The sequence below is a fragment of the Protopterus annectens genome, chromosome 12.part0 (assembly GCF_019279795.1).
Source record: "Protopterus annectens isolate FY-2018-M chromosome 12.part0, PAN1.0, whole genome shotgun sequence".
NCBI classification, from domain to species: Eukaryota; Metazoa; Chordata; order Ceratodontiformes; family Protopteridae; genus Protopterus; species Protopterus annectens.
The window spans coordinates 475,167,471-475,184,717 of record NC_056746.1 but is presented as its reverse complement, the minus strand read 5'-3'; the positions used below and the strand labels follow the sequence as shown (position 1 = coordinate 475,184,717).

General features: G+C 39.0%; 1 protein-coding gene across 2 annotated transcripts in view; it reads right to left on the bottom strand.

The window, feature by feature from the left end:
• Nucleotides 1–17,247, bottom strand: part of CACNA1H (calcium voltage-gated channel subunit alpha1 H) — a 2,347,924-nt gene that overhangs the window by 111,531 nt on the left and 2,219,146 nt on the right. For both annotated transcript variants that reach the window (XM_044089567.1, XM_044089568.1), the window contains exon 29: nt 15,389–15,510. In XM_044089567.1, the coding sequence (XP_043945502.1) occupies nt 15,389–15,510 (122 nt within the window). The remainder of the gene's footprint in view (nt 1–15,388; nt 15,511–17,247) is intronic.

The window sequence follows — 17,247 nt, the reverse complement described above, 5'->3', positions numbered from 1 at the left end:
CACTTTCCTTAAGAGTATTTCATTTCAAGAGACCACACTCCTTTTTCTGCTGATTGAGACTTCCTCTCTCTCCCATTCTTCCTTTCAGGGCAACCCCTTTCTATCTTCCTAACATGATGTTGTGCATCCATGCCATGTCTCTCTGTCTTTTGTTTTCATATAAGAACAACTTTATCTTATTAAGTCTCTGGTCATATGCTTCCCTTTCATGTAACTTCTGGTGGCTTCCCTCTAGACTACTTCCAGCAACTTGAAATCACTCATCTTCTATAAGCACCAGAACTGTGCACAATGCTCAGGTTTGCCCTAATGAAGGTCCATATACTGAATCCTCATTGCTTCTGGAGTTTAGTCTCCTGAGAATACATGCCAGAATTCTACTTGCTAGTATGAATGCCTCACCTCTACTGCTGGTAGTCTGGCCCAGATGAGATCAACACTTTCAAATCATATTCTGCTCTTCCAGCAGTTCTTGTGATACTTCACACTAGGTTACTGGTACCAAAGTGCAATAGTTTGAATTTGCCTTCAATGAATCTCAACATCAGTCTTTCTAAATTCTAACTTAGACTCTTTCACATCCTTCATTTTTGCCTTCAACTCTGTGTCATTGCCAAAGAGATTGATCGTGTTTTCTGTTCTCATAGATATTTTTGAAACAAACACTAAAGAGTTATGAATCCAGCCCTCTGCAGCATTCCTGTGGTCATGTTCCCTTTTCCAGATGTAAATTTCACTTTAAACCTCCGTGTCCCACCATTTATCCATATAGAACTACAGTTTCTAATGTCAACCTTTTCAGTTTCCTTAGCTGCCTTGCCAAAGCCCAGATAGGCCACATGTTTCAGATCAACTTTGTCATGTTTTCCAGTATCCTAATCATAAAACTGGATCGGATATGATCAACAACTTCTTTTGGTCATGACCTCATGCTTGTTGGAGCCTGCTGTCCTCCTGGAAATCAAGCTAGTCATTCACTCAGAATTTTCTCCATTGCTTTCTCTGTTATAGGCATTAAACTAGGGTCTATATTAGATAAATGAAAGTTTATCTTACTGAACGCTGACATGATCGAAAATCCCGGAACTCTAAACTGCAATTCTGGGGGGGGGCTGTGCCCCCCACACCCCCCGCTAAATATATATTCCAACTCCGAGATTGCACTACAGTGAGGAAAGGGCAAATATTCTCATCTTCACTGTACCGTGATCTCACAATTGCGGTTTCGGGTTCCGGGATTTTCGCTCATGTCAGCGTTCAGTAAGATAAACTTTCGTTTATCTAATATAGACCCGTTAAACTAAGAGGACTGTAGTTCCCTGGACTATTTTTAATAGTTCCCTGGACTATTTTTAATCCCATTTTTGCATATACAAGGTAATCTGAATTCTTGTCTTCCAGTCCTCAAACAGTTCCACAGTAGACAGTGATCTGTTGAAAACCTGAGTCAGAAGATTTGCTAGATTTGCTAGAACACTGGCCAGATTTCTTAGGTCCCTAGGAGGCAGCCTGTCTAATCACAGTGTCTGTTATCTGCCTATATGGAAGGCAGTTTTCTGCAATCCTCCTCCCTCTCTAGCCTGAGTTCTTCCGTCCCAGCATGGCAACCTCCCTTTGCATTCCTTTGTAAAGAACAATGTGAACTATTGTCTCAGTACCTGTGCTTTTTCAGTCATTCCTGACCTCCTGCCCATCTCTGATAAGCATAGTCAAGTTTGCTACTCCTCCCTCCTTTTTTTCGCTATATATTTACAGAAACCTTTGCTCCCCCTAATAGCTTCTGCCAATTCTCTTTCAGATTGTGCCTTTGCTGCCCTCATCTCATCTGTTGCCTTTCTGTTTGACCCCTCCCTCTGGGTGTTATGCCTCCTCACTAGCAACCCCCTTCCATGTCTTTTATGCCCTGTAGTTTGCCTCAATCACTGGTCTCACCTTCCTGTATAGCCACACTAGCCTTTTCCTCTTTTTGTCTTTTTGTATGTTCCTTAAATGCTTGCCTATAGAGTAATGTATTCTTGACCCATTCCCATGTCTTATCCCTTAAAATCCTGTACCATCATCTTTGTCTTTATCTTACTACCCCCTCTCACTTTAAACCACAGAGTGGTACAAATCACTGTTGATTAACTGTGTTTCTACCAGAACATCACTGATCTCCACCCAGGTTAGGCCCATTTCCAGAATTATGTTCTTTATGGCACAGTCCTGTACCAGCTGGATGAAACCCTTATGATCCAATACTTCAGTCATCTCATTCATAAAAAATACAAAACATTGTGGACTTTAAAAAAAATAACATCTGCTGAAGAAATCTAAATGCACCTGCTTTCTTAACACTGAACTTTAACAAGCAATACAGAAATGCACTTATAATTCTATTTGTATATATTGTAAACATTAAAACTAAAGTATGAATAGTAATGTCAAACATTTGCTAACTGTATATGCAATTCCTCTTAATACTCAAGTTAATCCATGTTTCTCCTAACTATTTCCATCATACTGTGACTGAGTTTATATTTTATGTCTAACTAGATGTTGCTACCAAAACTGTACTTTGTAAATGAGTTGTGAGTAAAAAAGGACAGATAACTAGCTTACTCAGCCAATTATCAAACAGTAACATAAAATGAAATAAATAAATAAAATGTCTTCAGCACTACCCCGAAGATTGCAATCTCCCAGTCTACTCCTGGAAGACTCACCTCTACCAAGACTATAACCCTAAACCTTCTTTTCTTCCTGTCTTTGATTCTGTCCTTCCATCTTTAACCCTCACTTTGGGGATTGATATACCATATCAAGCCACAATGATTTGCCCCTTCATCTACCTTACACACCATGGCATTTAAATTAGGTTCTGATCTTGACCCATTCCTTGACCATTCTTAGTTTGTTGTTCTAAATTTCTGACCTCAGGTTTGATGCTCTCCTTTATGCAGATTGCTACTATGCTTCTATTCCTCCCTCCTTTTTCTGTCATTCTGGAACAACCTATGCCCAGGAACCACTATTTCCCATCTTTTCTTACCTCTTGCCTATGTTTGTGTGATACTAGCAATGCCGACAGCCTCCTCCTGTACCAATGTCTGCATTTCCCCAATTTTTCCACCCGGACTCCTTATACTGTACAGAACGCTTGAAGCCATTTCTGTTTGTTTCTCTATTACCTGCATTCTGTGTCCCTTTTTTCTCCTCTTTCTGTTTCCACAGTACCTGCCTTCCTCTTTTGCATTTGTGACATGCTTTCCTCGTCTCTGTCTTAAAGTACTGTCATTATGATGTGCCTTTCCAAAACAGAGCTAAGCTCTGCTGCCCCTTCTGGCCTTAGATGGCTGAGATGAAGACTGACTGTCCCTGGCACAGAACTGGTTTCTCAGCCAGATCTCTCCCCATCTGCCTACCCATCTCACTGCTGCTATAGTCAGTTGTTATGCTCCTTCCTCACTGTGCTGATAGTGGGCACACACATAGCACGTCTGAAAATGCTCCTTCCATCTCCCTAGCCTAGCATCTCTGTCCCATTTCCATAGTCCTGCTTGCTACTACCTCTGCTGTCATCTGTTAGGTCTTTGATGAGCCATAATATGTATCCAGTCCTCATGCTTAGTGACCACCTTTGTTACTTCCTTCTATATCTCACTAAATATAATGCATGTCTCCCATTTCACTATAATGTGTCCTGTACTGAATCTTTGTCAGACTCTTAATATCCTTTATTACTGAGTCACCAATCATTAAAGATACTTTCTCTCTCTCTCTCTCTATATATATATATATATATATATATACATATATACATATACATATATATTGCCTCTAATTTTCTTCACTTCTTGATCCTTGGGTGTGCCTTCATTGAAGGTTCGGTGTCGAGCTGGCACCTCGGCACCGTAAAAATCTACTGCCAATCATTAGCGGACCGGAGTTTTGCTGTGGCGACCTCTAACCAGGAAAAGCTGAAAGAAGAACTTGATCCTTGTCCATCTCCTCCTATAGCAGCTCCTCCCAACCTTCATCTCTGTCTGTGTTGGTTGTCCTGCTCCCTTAATGTATCCCTTTCTTACTGTTTCTGCACTCTTTCTGCAAACCTTTTACACTAGTCTGTTGTTTTCCTTTGGGCTGAATGTCCCTCCCCATTTGTCTGAATTTAGTGCCAGTTATGTTGAATGACATACCTGAGAATATTAAGATACTGCCCTTCAAAAAAGCTATCAGAGATCAAGCTACTTCAAGAAAATAAGTGCAGTTGCTATGAGGATACTGATTATCTGACAGATGCTCTTGCAGAGATTCAACAATGACCTCTTTGGCTAAAGATCTGCAATAAAACACTATGGCTTCCAGAAATGTGAATACACATTCTAGAGCAAACTGCTGGATAGAAATCAGCATTTCTCTTGTATATAGTTGTACAGACAATATGTGCATGAGTTATTTTAAAGGATTCTATGAATCAGAGCAATCATCCCTAATATTGTTCTTGAGTTCATTATTCACACAGCCTAATTATGTTTGTTTTTCTTTCTTTGCTTACCATAACTTATCATTGCTATCCACTGTGGCTGCTGTATAAATACTTTTATGTACTTAATGCTGTTTATTAATGCTTCTTTGCTTATCTTTACCTGTTGTTGTAATCCATTGTATCCGTTGTTTACTGTTTTTTTACTTAATTAAGTGTGTGCATGTCTCACTTTTATTAATTTCTCCAAGTCTTTTGGGTTTCTAATACCTTGATGGAAATGGACCCCATTCCTAAGTCAAAGTATGATTAAAGTTCATGAAGTTAATATTGTTTCAGTCTTTGATGTCAGCCAGAAGTGCTCTTCGCAGCACTTGCAATGTGCCCAGTAATGACTCCTTCAGCAGTTCATATGGGGTTACATGTATTGGTACCATACTTAAGTATGACTGTAAATTCCTCTTTATAAGACCTGTTGCTGCTACTACTACTGGAACTGTCTGGGTGTCTTTCTTCCTCATTGCCCTCATTTCTGCCTGTAAATCCTGATTCTCTATGACTTTGTGTCTCTCTGTACATAAGACACTGCAGTCACTGGGTGTAGCAATTTCAATAAGGAATGCTACTTTTGTCTTCTTTTCATGGACTTCTATATCTGGTTTTCTTGCATCTATTTTTTGAACTGTTGGTATTGGATGACCCCACGTGATACAAACTTTATTTTCTATGATGCTTTGTGGCCCATGTTTCCAGTGTTTTTCAGCTGCTTCAATATTATAATGTTTACACCATCCCCAGTGTAACAATCTTGCTACATTACTATGCCTTTTGGTATACAGTCCTTCTGCCATCACTATACCACAACCAACAAGATGTGTGACTGTTTCCAATTCTGTTTTACAAAACTTACATTTGCCTGTTCCTCCCACATGTTCAATGACTTTGTAAACCATCCTGTACGTAGTCCACTATCGTGAGCCACCAATATTTACCTTTGGTGTAAATTCACCTCTACTTAACCATTTCTGCATCCGATCCCTATCAACATGAGGTTGTTCCAAAAGTTTCCTATACTTGCAACTATATTTATGTATTTTCCACATTTCTTGCCTCATCTGATCCTTCACCTTATATTCTTTCTTTTATTTTAGCAAATTCAATTGCTACCTGATTTTTATCCACTTCTGGTTTGATTTCTATTCCCGCTTGATGCCAATATGCTTCTGATAAAGTATACAGGGAAATCATCTTATAGGTTCATACTAGGTTCACAGGTTCATACTAGGCTATCTGCCCAAGGGCATTTATAAGCCTAGCCCATAGTTATGTGGCTTTCGCCACCCCTTTAAAACTATGCCTATTATTTTGCTGTGCCTCTGTCAAGCAGTGACACTGAAGTAATCCCTGGGGTATATCTGCGATCTCCCATCCATTGGTCAAAATTCCTCTTGAGCAAGGCCGGCGAGGTGCTCTGCCTCACATGTACCGGGATTTTGTTCCACAGCATAGGGAGTCTCTGGGTGATGAATCTGTCCCTCCAGCACGTTCTATTAATAACCGTGTCAAGGTTTAAGTCTCCCGCCCTTGTGGTTCTGAGGGATCTAGATTTTTTGAGGTGAAGCATATTCATCAAATCTGGGTTTGACATGGCCTTATATGTCAGGCACAGGTCACCTCTGAGCAAGCGGTATGAGACTGAATAGAGCTGGAGTTCTTTCAGTCGGGCAGCATAAGACATATTTTTGAGACCCTTTATCCTTTTGGTGAGGAACTTTTGGGGCCTTTCCATCTTAGACTTATTCTCCTCATGTTTTAAAAGTTTCACTATATTTGGGTCTTGTGAGGTCTCCACTGTTGCAGATCTATACACGTAGTCAATTTTGAGGTGGCCCATACCTCCTTTAGAACAGGGACTATATATAGTCTTGGTAGGCAGTGATTTTTCTAAATCATTTGATGAGCATGAAGTATCCTTCTCATTTTCCTGCCCAAACTATCCAACACCTTTTGGGACCAGTCAGTCACTCCAAAACTCTAAGTTAGGAAAGGAAGAGCAAATTGGTTTATAGCTTGGACTTTGTTTCTAGATGTCAGTGCTGTTTTAGCATTAATTTAAGTCTTCTAAAATATTCCTTACAGCGTTTTATTGACATTCATTCATGTTTTATTGTTGCTCCTTCTTCAACTCCCATATATTTATACACCACCTCTTTGTCAAGTTCTTTCATATGACATTCCTGTCCCAAACTGATGTTTTCCTGGTGTTGAAACTTTCCTGATTTAAAGGTTACTTTTGGACATTTATCAAGTCAAAATGACATTCCTGTATCAACTGAAAAATTTTTGACCACTTGCAGTTGTGCTTTCAGTTCCTCATCTGCTGAACTATACAGTCTTAAATCATCTACAAAAGGAAGATTAGAAGTGTTTTTTTTTTGTCTGAGAGCCAAATTATAACCATGACCTAATCTATTGAGTAGACAGCTTAATGGGTTAAGGGCAAGACAAAAGAGCAGCTGTGACAGAAAGTGTCCCTGGAATATCTCCCTTTGAACTTTTATCCTGGAATAATTTGTCTTTTATCATGTCTTAACTGTAAAGTGGTTTACCACTGCTTGCATGTCTCACTTTTTTGATTTCTCAAAGTCTTTTGGGTTTCTAATACCATGACGGGAATGGACCCCATTTCTAAGTCAGAGTATGACTAAAGTTCATGAAATTAGTATTATTTCACTCTTTGATGTTAGCCAAAAGTGCTCTTCGCAGTACCCGCAATGTGCCCAGCAGTGACTCCTTCTGCAATTCATACGGTGTTACATGAATTGGTAACATATCTAAATATGATTGTAAATTCTTTTTTATAAGACCAGTTGCTCGTACTACTATTGCAACTGTCTGGGTATCTTTCTTCCACATGGCTCTCATTTCTGCCTGCAGATCAAGATATTTTATGACTTTGTGTCTCTCTGTATGCAAGACACTATAGTGACTAGGTGTGGCAATTTCAATGATCAATGCTACTTTTGTCTTCTTTTCTTGGATCACTATGTCCGGTTTTCTAGCATCTATCTTTTGGACTGTTGGTATTGGGTGATCCCATGTGATGTAAACTTCATCATTTTCTATGATTCTCTGTGGCTCATGTTTCCAATGTTTCTCAGCCACTTTGATACCATAATGTTTGCACAATCTCCAGTGTAACAATCTCGACACATGATTATGTCTTTCAGTATACAGTCCCTCTGCCATTAGAACAGCAACCAGCAATAAGGTGTGTAACTGTTTCCAATTTGGTTCCACAAAACCTACATATATCTGTTTCTCCCACATGTTCAATGGACTTGGTAAACCAGCATGTACGCAGCCCACTATCTTGGGCTGCCAATATTAACCTTTCATTTCTTGATGTAAATTTACCTCTCCTTAACCATCCCTGCATTCATTTTTGATCAACATGAGGCTCTTCCGGAAGTTTTTTATACTTGCAACTATATTTATGCTTTTTCCGCATTTCTTGCCTTCTCATCTGATCCTTATCTTCTTGTGTCACCTATATGGCCCAAGTCATAGCTGAAAAGGTTCATCAGCTTACTTACCTGGTTAACACATAAAATAGAAAAAAATAAATAAAACCCTCCTCCCAGCTCTTTTCTTGCTTCTGTCCTCATTGTGGTGTGGCTCCAGCATGGCTACCTCTGACGCTTTCACTGCTGCCTGAACTAGCCATTACTCTTTGGATTTCTTCTCATGTTCTCTGTTCCATGTTTGCATTAACACTTTCTTCTTCTTCCATCTTTTTATGCTTGCCCATAACCCTTTTAACTGCTTTTATCTTACTGCAAATACCTGTGTATACCTCACTATAACATCTCTTCCTTCTCTGTCTACACCTCCCCACCTCTTCTACTTACCTGCTGACTCTCACTGTGTGCTCCTTACTGTTTCCCTCCTGGCTTGCTGATTGTTTCTTGTGGTGACTGCCATTTCATGGCCCATCCCACTCCATTCGCCCTCGCTATGGTCGAGCTCACTTTGCTCCCCACCCACCCCCAATATAATTTCCTTTATACCTAACCACCTAATCCCTTCCTCCCCTAACTCCACCCCTTCCTGTCTGCTATAACATTATAAACTCCTTACCCTCCTTTACTTATCACTTCATAGTTTAGTCTGCTGCAAATCCTCCTCCTTCCTACATATCTCCTACTCCCCCTACATGTTGTTTCACTTAAATGTTACTTCAGCTCTCTAACAGGTCCAACAACTTACTTTTCCTAGTCCCTTATCCACTCCTCAACTCCATCCCAATCCTACTTCCTCACCTTAGGCCATGGCTTTTGCAACCCACTCCATTTTCCTCTTGTCTCCATTACTTCTCATTCTTACATCTTGTACTACTCCATTACCACCTGTCCATAGGGATCCCACTAATCCTCATACTAACCATTTCTCATCTCTGCAGTACTCTATTTCAATCTCCTCCTTTACCTTACATCTTGTACTACTCCATTACCACCTGTCCATAGGGATCCCACTAATCCCCATACTAACCATTTATCATCTCTGCAGTACTCTATTACAATCTCCTCCTTTACCTTACATCTTGTACTACTCCATTACCACCTGTCCATAGGGATCCCACTAATCCCCATACTAACCATTTCTCATCTCTGCAGTACTCTATTACATCTTGTACTACTCCATTACCACCTGTCCATAGGGATCCCACTAATCCCCATACTAACCATTTCTCATCTCTGCAGTACTCTATTACAATCTCCTCCTCTATCTTACATCTTGTACTACTCCATTACCACCTGTCCATAGAGATCCCACTAATCCCCATACTAACCAATTCTCATCTCTTCAGTACTCTATTAAAATCTCCTCCTCTATATTACATCTTGTACTACTCCATTACCACCTGTCCATAGAGATCCCACTAATCCCCATACTAACTGCTTCTCATCTCTGCAGTACTCTATTACAATCTCCTCCTCTATCTTTTCCATGAACATCCCTCTGACTAAAATCAAACGTCCTCCCCCTCACTCTCTAGCATCTAAAACCAAGACTAAGTATTTCACTTACAATCCATTTAAATTCAAACTTTACCAACTTCATGTAGCCCTGCTTTTATCAGGAGACATGCATCCAAAACCTGGGCCAATCCATCACCCCACCATACATAACTCTACCTCTCCCTACTTAATAAACTCATCCTCTCCAAACAAACATATTTCCTTTTACTCTATGAATGCCCATAGTATTCTAAACAAAGTTAGTGAAATCCATGCCTGGATAGCCCTCCACACCCCCGATGTCATCACCCTAATAGAGACTTGACTAAAACCCCAAACCTCTGATAAAGGCATTCTTCCCCCTTGTTATAATATACTCCGCATAGATCACCAAAAAAAAAGGGGTGGCGTAGCCATCCTTTACTCCAACTACCTCACCATTACAAGTATTATGAAACCTCTCCCATTCTTTTCTCCTGTTGAACTACTTACAGCTAACCTTAAAATCAATGACGACACCACTATCACAGCAGCAGCCATCTATATTCCTCCAGGAGACAACATTCCTCTGCTTGAAAATATTCTTTCATACTTTTCTCAACACATCCCCAATGAAACTATCATTCTTGGGGATGTCAAGATTAACTGGTTAACTCTCGGTAATCCAAATTCTAATACTCATATTAATTTATATGGCTTTACGCAGCTAATCTCCCAACCTGCCCATACAAACAACTCTCACACATCTAGTACTCTTATTGACTGGGTTATTGTATCTAATCCTTCCAAATATCATAACCCTGAAACCCTACCAAAGACCCTGAGTGATCACTCCCCTATAAAAGTGCTTAGGTTCACCACCCACTTCTCAACAATCTCCTAAATTTATCACTTGTAAACTCTCTAACTTTCATCCAGAAACCTTTAATGCCCTCCTCTCTAAAGTAAACTGGAAATTCCTTACCCAACTGCCACCAGAAGAAGCAGTCCTAGCTTTCAACTCCACCTTCCTTAGCATCTTAGATTCACTTGCTCCCCCCTCGCAAAGTCTGAATTAAGTCCACCATATCTCATGACTTTCAAAAGCCACTCGTACCCTTATGATAACTAGAGACAAACTATGGAAAAAATGGTCACAAACTAAGCTCTCTGCAGACTTACAAAAATATAAGGAACTCAGAAATCTGACAAAAATATACAAAAACAAAGATAAAAAGGACTTCTATAACAAACCTCCCACAGCCCTAAAATCTAATCCTAAAAAATTCGGGAACTCTGTTAACCAAGTACTACATCCCGGTAACCTTAGCTCCCTCAATTCATGCCCAGACAAGACATCTGAAGAAACTGCCACTATCTTCAATACCTATTTTATCGATTCAATTTCTAAGCTACTGAACCCTAACCCAAACTCCTCTAATACTAACATCTCCAACTTTTCTGAACCTACTCCTAATACTATCTGCTCACATACCTTCTCCCTCAAACCTGTACCTACTAGCTACATCAAAACTCTACTCTAAATTAAAACCATGCTCAGCATCAGCTGACAATATTCCTTCCACTTTTCTTCTACTAGCAGCTAACTCTCTTGCTCTCCCTGTATCTATCTTAATCAATCGCTCTGTTTCTGAATCTAAAGTCCCTTCCATCTGAAAACAATGCTACACTCTACCTATAAACCAAAGGAGGTGACTCCTCTGATATCCCCAACTTTAGACCTATCACTATCCTCTCCCCTCTCTCTGAAGTACTAGAAAAATGTATTCATAAACAAGTTATGCAGTACCTAATACAGGAATATCTGCTTACACCCACTCAGCACAGCTTCAGACCCAAACATAGCACCACTATACCTCTATTATCCTTCCTCAACACTGTCTCTATAGCCATGGATGACCATAAACGTATTTCTTGCCGATTCTTGGTCCTGTTAAAAGCTTTCAACACTGTCTCACACTCTCTTCTGCTGCACAAACTGCATAACCTCAGCTTCTCCTCTGATACTGTTGCATGGTTCTCCAGCTACCTCACTGATAGATCTCAGTCAGTGAGATGGCACTCTGCACTCTCCCCTCCTCTCCCTGTAAAAATGGGTGTACCACAAGGGTCTATCCTAGGGCCTTTACTTTTTAATATCTTTACTAATCAGCTCTATACCTCCTGTCCTCAGTCATCTTTAGTGCAATACGCAGATGACTCTACAGTCAACACCACAGCCAACTCTCCCTCTAAGCTCTTCTCAGCTACTCAGGCATCTTTTAACTTAGTTGAAACATGTTTCTCTAACAACCAGCTCATCCTTAACCCTAAAAAAAAAGCTGTTACTCTTCCTACCTAAAAAGTTCAACAATATTAAACCCTCCTTCTCCATACAGTCCCTTAATAACACTCCCTTTCAGGTAGAATACAGTACTGAGCTCTTAGGCATAACCATTGACGATCAGCTTAAATTTTACTTGCATGTTAATAACTGTATCAAAAAGACTCATTCAAAACTAGGGCTCCTTTACCGTAAAAGAAATTCCCGACCTCTGAAGCCAAGATTACTCTCTCTTTTACTTAACTTCTCCCAAGTCTAATGTACAGTTCTAAAATTCTCACAAATCTTAACTCAGCACTCCTGACCAAACTCAAATGTACCTACAACAAGGTTGCTAGATTTGCTGCCCAACAAACCTACAGATCCCATCACTGTCTCTCTCTAAAACACCTAAACTGGCTTGAATTACCCCACCAGCTTCTTCTCTCTCAGCTCCAGATCATCCATTCTATCCTATTCCAGCCTTCCTACTGCCCAACACTATCCCCTCTCATCTCCCATTATTCTCCCTCCAGACCTCTGCGAAGCTCTAACCAAGACCTACTACAAATCTACAAACCCAAGTCTAAATTTGGATGCAGCATGTACAGCTATCACCCCACTATTGCCTGGAATAGGCTCCCACTAGAAATCAGGACCCTTACACATCCTAAATAATTTAAGACAGCCACCAAAGAGCACTTTAAAAGTCACTGGTCCTGCCACTGCACTCTCCCTCCTTAACATCCCCTACTTCTCATACCTTAATCTACTTTCTGCCCTTAACTCACTCTTCTCACTAGCTCTCTCTAATCTTCCTTGACTACTCTTTCTACTGTCTTCTAAAATCTATTAAGCAAATCACCTCCGAGAAACATTCTGTTGTAATTGTCTTGTCTTCATGCAACTACATCATGATAAAACTGGGTTTTTGTAATCACTTACCCCAAAAACTATATTCATCTTAATGACATATTTCTTTTTATACATCTTGAAATAGTTTTGCTGTACTCCTGGTTATTGACACTGTTATAACATTGTATTGCTACTTAATACCTTGTAATAATCCTGTAACATTGCTGTTTAATGCTAATTTATAATGAAAATTGTATAATATGTTGGAGCTTTTCTCCCCGGGCCTCTGCTGAAAAAGGGCTCTTCAGCTCAGTTGGACAATCCCAATCAACAAATGCAAAATAAATAAATAAATAAATTTAACAACCTCTACCCATGTGCACTGCCTTTCTCTCCCTGCCTTTACTGATCCTATCCTGAACACTGGCTTCCTGTTGCTTCCTAATCAATCCCTCTCTGCCTTTTCTCATCTTAATAACAAGTTTACTACTGATGCTAATGGTCATATTCAGTACAGTTGTATGTGCAGTCTCACCATAGCATTACATGTTAGTAGGATGACTGCTTCGGTGGTATTGTGCAGCTCTTGGGAAATGCTGGAAGGATTTCTATGTCCTTGTGAGTTTTACAACTTCTGCAGACATCTCCAGAGCAAAGGTGGCCTCCTCTAGACCAGAAAATCAGGTTAGCATATTTCTAAAAGGAGCAGCATCCTGGCTATTTTTTAGTTTTTTTGCGAAGTATTAATCAGTTTGACCTCATTGGTTGCACTTACTGCTCCTGGTCCTTGGTCTGTAAAGCCCTCAAGGGCCTGTGCCTAGGAGACTGTGTTGTGATAATGTCAGTATGGTCTACCAACTTATCTAAACTGTCCTTAATGAAGGAGTCTCTTAACCAAAACTTTTTAATTACTAATTATTGTTTTTTACACATATGCAAGATGTATTTCCCCTCCTCTTTTGAGGTTAAGAGAGTAAGGCAGACACAGTGCAGAGAATAAAGGTAGCCTGTAATGCAGATGTCATTACACTATTTGAAGATTACACATCACTGTGAGTTTGCTTAGACAGCTATGCTATCTTCATCATAAGGATTACTGTTGCATTAATATTCCGTATCCAGGGGAAGACAACTATAGCAGTTTGATGTCCTCGTGAGGTGATGGTTGTCTTAACATGTCCCTTGTCAGCAAAGCCTGTCTTACTAAAGAACTGCATCCCTAGCTTATAATGCATGGAAAAGGTATGGATAGATGTCCAAGTGTTTGATTCACAAATTGAATGAAAAAATAATTCCCAAAGAATATCAGTGTGTTGAATGTTGTATTATAGAGTGTGTTGTCACACTGACAGCCTGAGTTTTCCTGTTCCTTTCTTTGGAACATCTAGCAGTCTACTTCTGCTGAACTGGCCTATTTCTCTTTCTTTTTACTAGTGTCACATTATGTATCTTTCATTATTTCATTGCATTTTATGTCTGATTGTTATGTGTGTGTGTGTGTGTGTGTGTGTGTGTGTGTGTGTGTGTGTGTGTGTGTGTGTGTGTGTGTGTGTGTGTATCTTGAAAGGTAGAAAAGTCAAAAGAGAGAATCACAAATGGTAGAACAAACAAGAATCACAAATCAATGAATGATTCATAAGACTAAATCACACAACACTGAATACATCTGTCTCACTAAAAAGCCTTATATTGGTAAACCACATCTACAAAACTGATATCAAGTGTAATCTTGACAGTGATATTGTTAGGAAAATGGGTTTTACTAGGATAATGTGTAGTGATAGGGTTAGGGTTAGGGGTATGGTTAGGGTTATGGTTAGGGTTAGGGGTATGGTTATGGTTAGCGTTAGGGGTATGGTTAGGGGTATTACAAATTATTAAGATGGGCAGGACGGCTTCTCCCCCTACACAATTTTACTCATGTGTGCTGATCTTAACTGCAACCCTAATCCTTGACCTTATGTTACTAAAAACCTTTTCTCAACAGTACTACTACAGAAGACAAAAGGGACACAGAATACAGACAACACAAAACATGCACAATACCGATTCTATCCCCTTACCTAACTAACCCTTACTCAAACCCTAACCCGCAAACACTTGCATTTTCACAAAAACTCTTATAACACACTCTTGCACATCTTTACAACCACCACTTTTTCATTCAAACATTCATTTTCGTGCACACTCCTTCTTACCTACATTGTATAAAACAAAAGTCAGCCATATGAAATTCACTCAAATGAGTGTTCACTCATATATGTATTCTCTCTTTTTTACACCCATAAAACCTTTCTACCAAATGTCATTCTATGTTTTGACTTACACCCATATATATCTATATCTGTGTGTGTGTGTGACTAGATTTATTCATATTATTTTGCACATGTTCATTTTTGCATGCTGATTTTTGGTATCAGTAATATCTCCCACATACTTGCTGAATTGTCTTTGACCCTGTCATAGCTGAAATTAACCAGTTTTGGATGAGTCATTTTATAGAGGAAATGATTTTTGCATAAATATCTAAGTTGGTACTCATTAAAAGTCATGAGCAGATTTCACTGCAGACAAACAAAAGTCTCACTAGGCAACACATCGCTTAATTTCTGTCCCTAATGAAAGTCGTCATAGCCAATAATACATGGGAGAGTAGACATTCTAGATCATAATTTATGAAACTACTGTGACCAGATTGTGTAATTACATAAAAAAGTTATGCATATCATTTAAATAGTTACAAACCTTCATAATTCCATTCCAGTTGTCACCAGTAGAAACTCTGAACAGTGTTAAAAAAGCCATACCAAAGTTTTCAAATGTTGCATGTCTACTCAGACCTTCACATGGATTTTCATCATTGCAAACTGAGGAGAAAAATATAAAACATTTTATAGGCAAACACATTCAAAAATAGTTAAGAAATTTTAGTTGATTCATATTTAACACGATGCATGCAGGATTTCACAAAACTAGGTCATTTTTGGATTTTGTTACTTTGTGAATAGGATATGGTTTTAATGGTAGTTACATGTGGTAATAAAGGTAGAGTTCTTTATCATTTCCTTTTGGAAATAAAAAGTGTATACATTTGTATTAAATTGCAAAGGAAGGACAGTACTTGATTTTCTTGTGTTTGGTAAATAGATATTTTAGTAGCTAAAACAAAAGGAAATACACTTCATGTTTCTTTGTTCACACAACTGGTAGATAACAAGGCAGTGGTGTAGGTAAGACAAGATGCAATATAACTATCATTCTTTCTATGTTACTATATTTGCTAAACAATTCTGCATTTTGTAGACAATGCAAAAACTGGTAAGCAACATTCCTTCTCTGTTTTGTAAAAATCCAAAACTGTACAACTAATGCAAAAGATAATACATATAGCATTATTCCTACATTTGTCAGATATCCGGGTACTGCTGTAGCTAAAAAGGAAGATAAATTCTGTGTTTCTACATTTGGTAGTCAGATTTCTACTTGTGTACAGAATAAATGAACTAGCATCATAGATAGTTAGAATGACAAAGGAGATAGTGAAAGGCAGATAAGTAGAAAACAAGAAAACTAATCCAGGAAGAGAAATAAAAGGAAGGTAAAAGGGGAAAACAGAAGAAACAATTCCGAAAAAAGTAAGAAGTTGGAAGAGTTCTTGTCTAATGAACTGGATAGAATCTAAGTCCGTCTAAAGATATGTAATTGGCCAGGCTGTTAGTACATTACTATATGTCTTGTTGTTGCAAAGAGCATTTCTTTATCATCCTATGACCGATATATCTCATTAAAGCAGTCTTGGATTTGGAGCAGACTGTGTGATTCAAATTTGTTTAATGTGTTACAGGTTTGGTCACAAAACCAGACAGCTCAGTTATCAGCACATGGTAAAAGGGAATAGTAAGAAAGGTGTTCGAAAATTAAGTGATTAGGGTGGTAAACAGGTCCCATCTCAAGAATGATCCTAACAGCCCAGAGCCTGGAAGACCTGTTCTCTAAATAGCTGGTTTTTGAAGTAGCTTTGGGATCAGTATAGAGTAACATTTCGTCCTCCATCTGATGTTAATTCAGACAGTACCACCTAAACCAGACTAATCTAACTAGCAGAGCTTTTCTACATCCTCAGCTTCTGCTTAGTTGAATCAAGAACATTTCAGACAATTTAAATGAGCATTTTTCCCAGTTGAGCAAGGCCCTTTGTATATACAGGCCTTAATGATATAGTTATTTTAAAAGTTGCAAACTCTGGGTTAAACTGGAAAAATTGTTGATGACTGCCCATTCATTTAGCTAGTGGGTATGAATCATTGATGTGTTAACTTTACCTAGTTGTGAAACTCAGTGATGCAGAATTAAATCCACTACCAATAATTTATTATCTTAAGAATTTTGTAGATAAAGAGATGACACACTGATGATTTATTTCACCTCTTTGTTGACTGAGTAAGCCTACTGGACAAAATGTTTCTTTTCATGGGCAACCAAGGACCACTGCCTGGTTATGTGACTTGCTCAATGTCACAGAGTAGGCAAATAATAGTGGAAGGAATCAAATGTTGCACCAGGGCCACAAGGAGGACCTTATTAACAGCTCAGAGCTTTAGTCA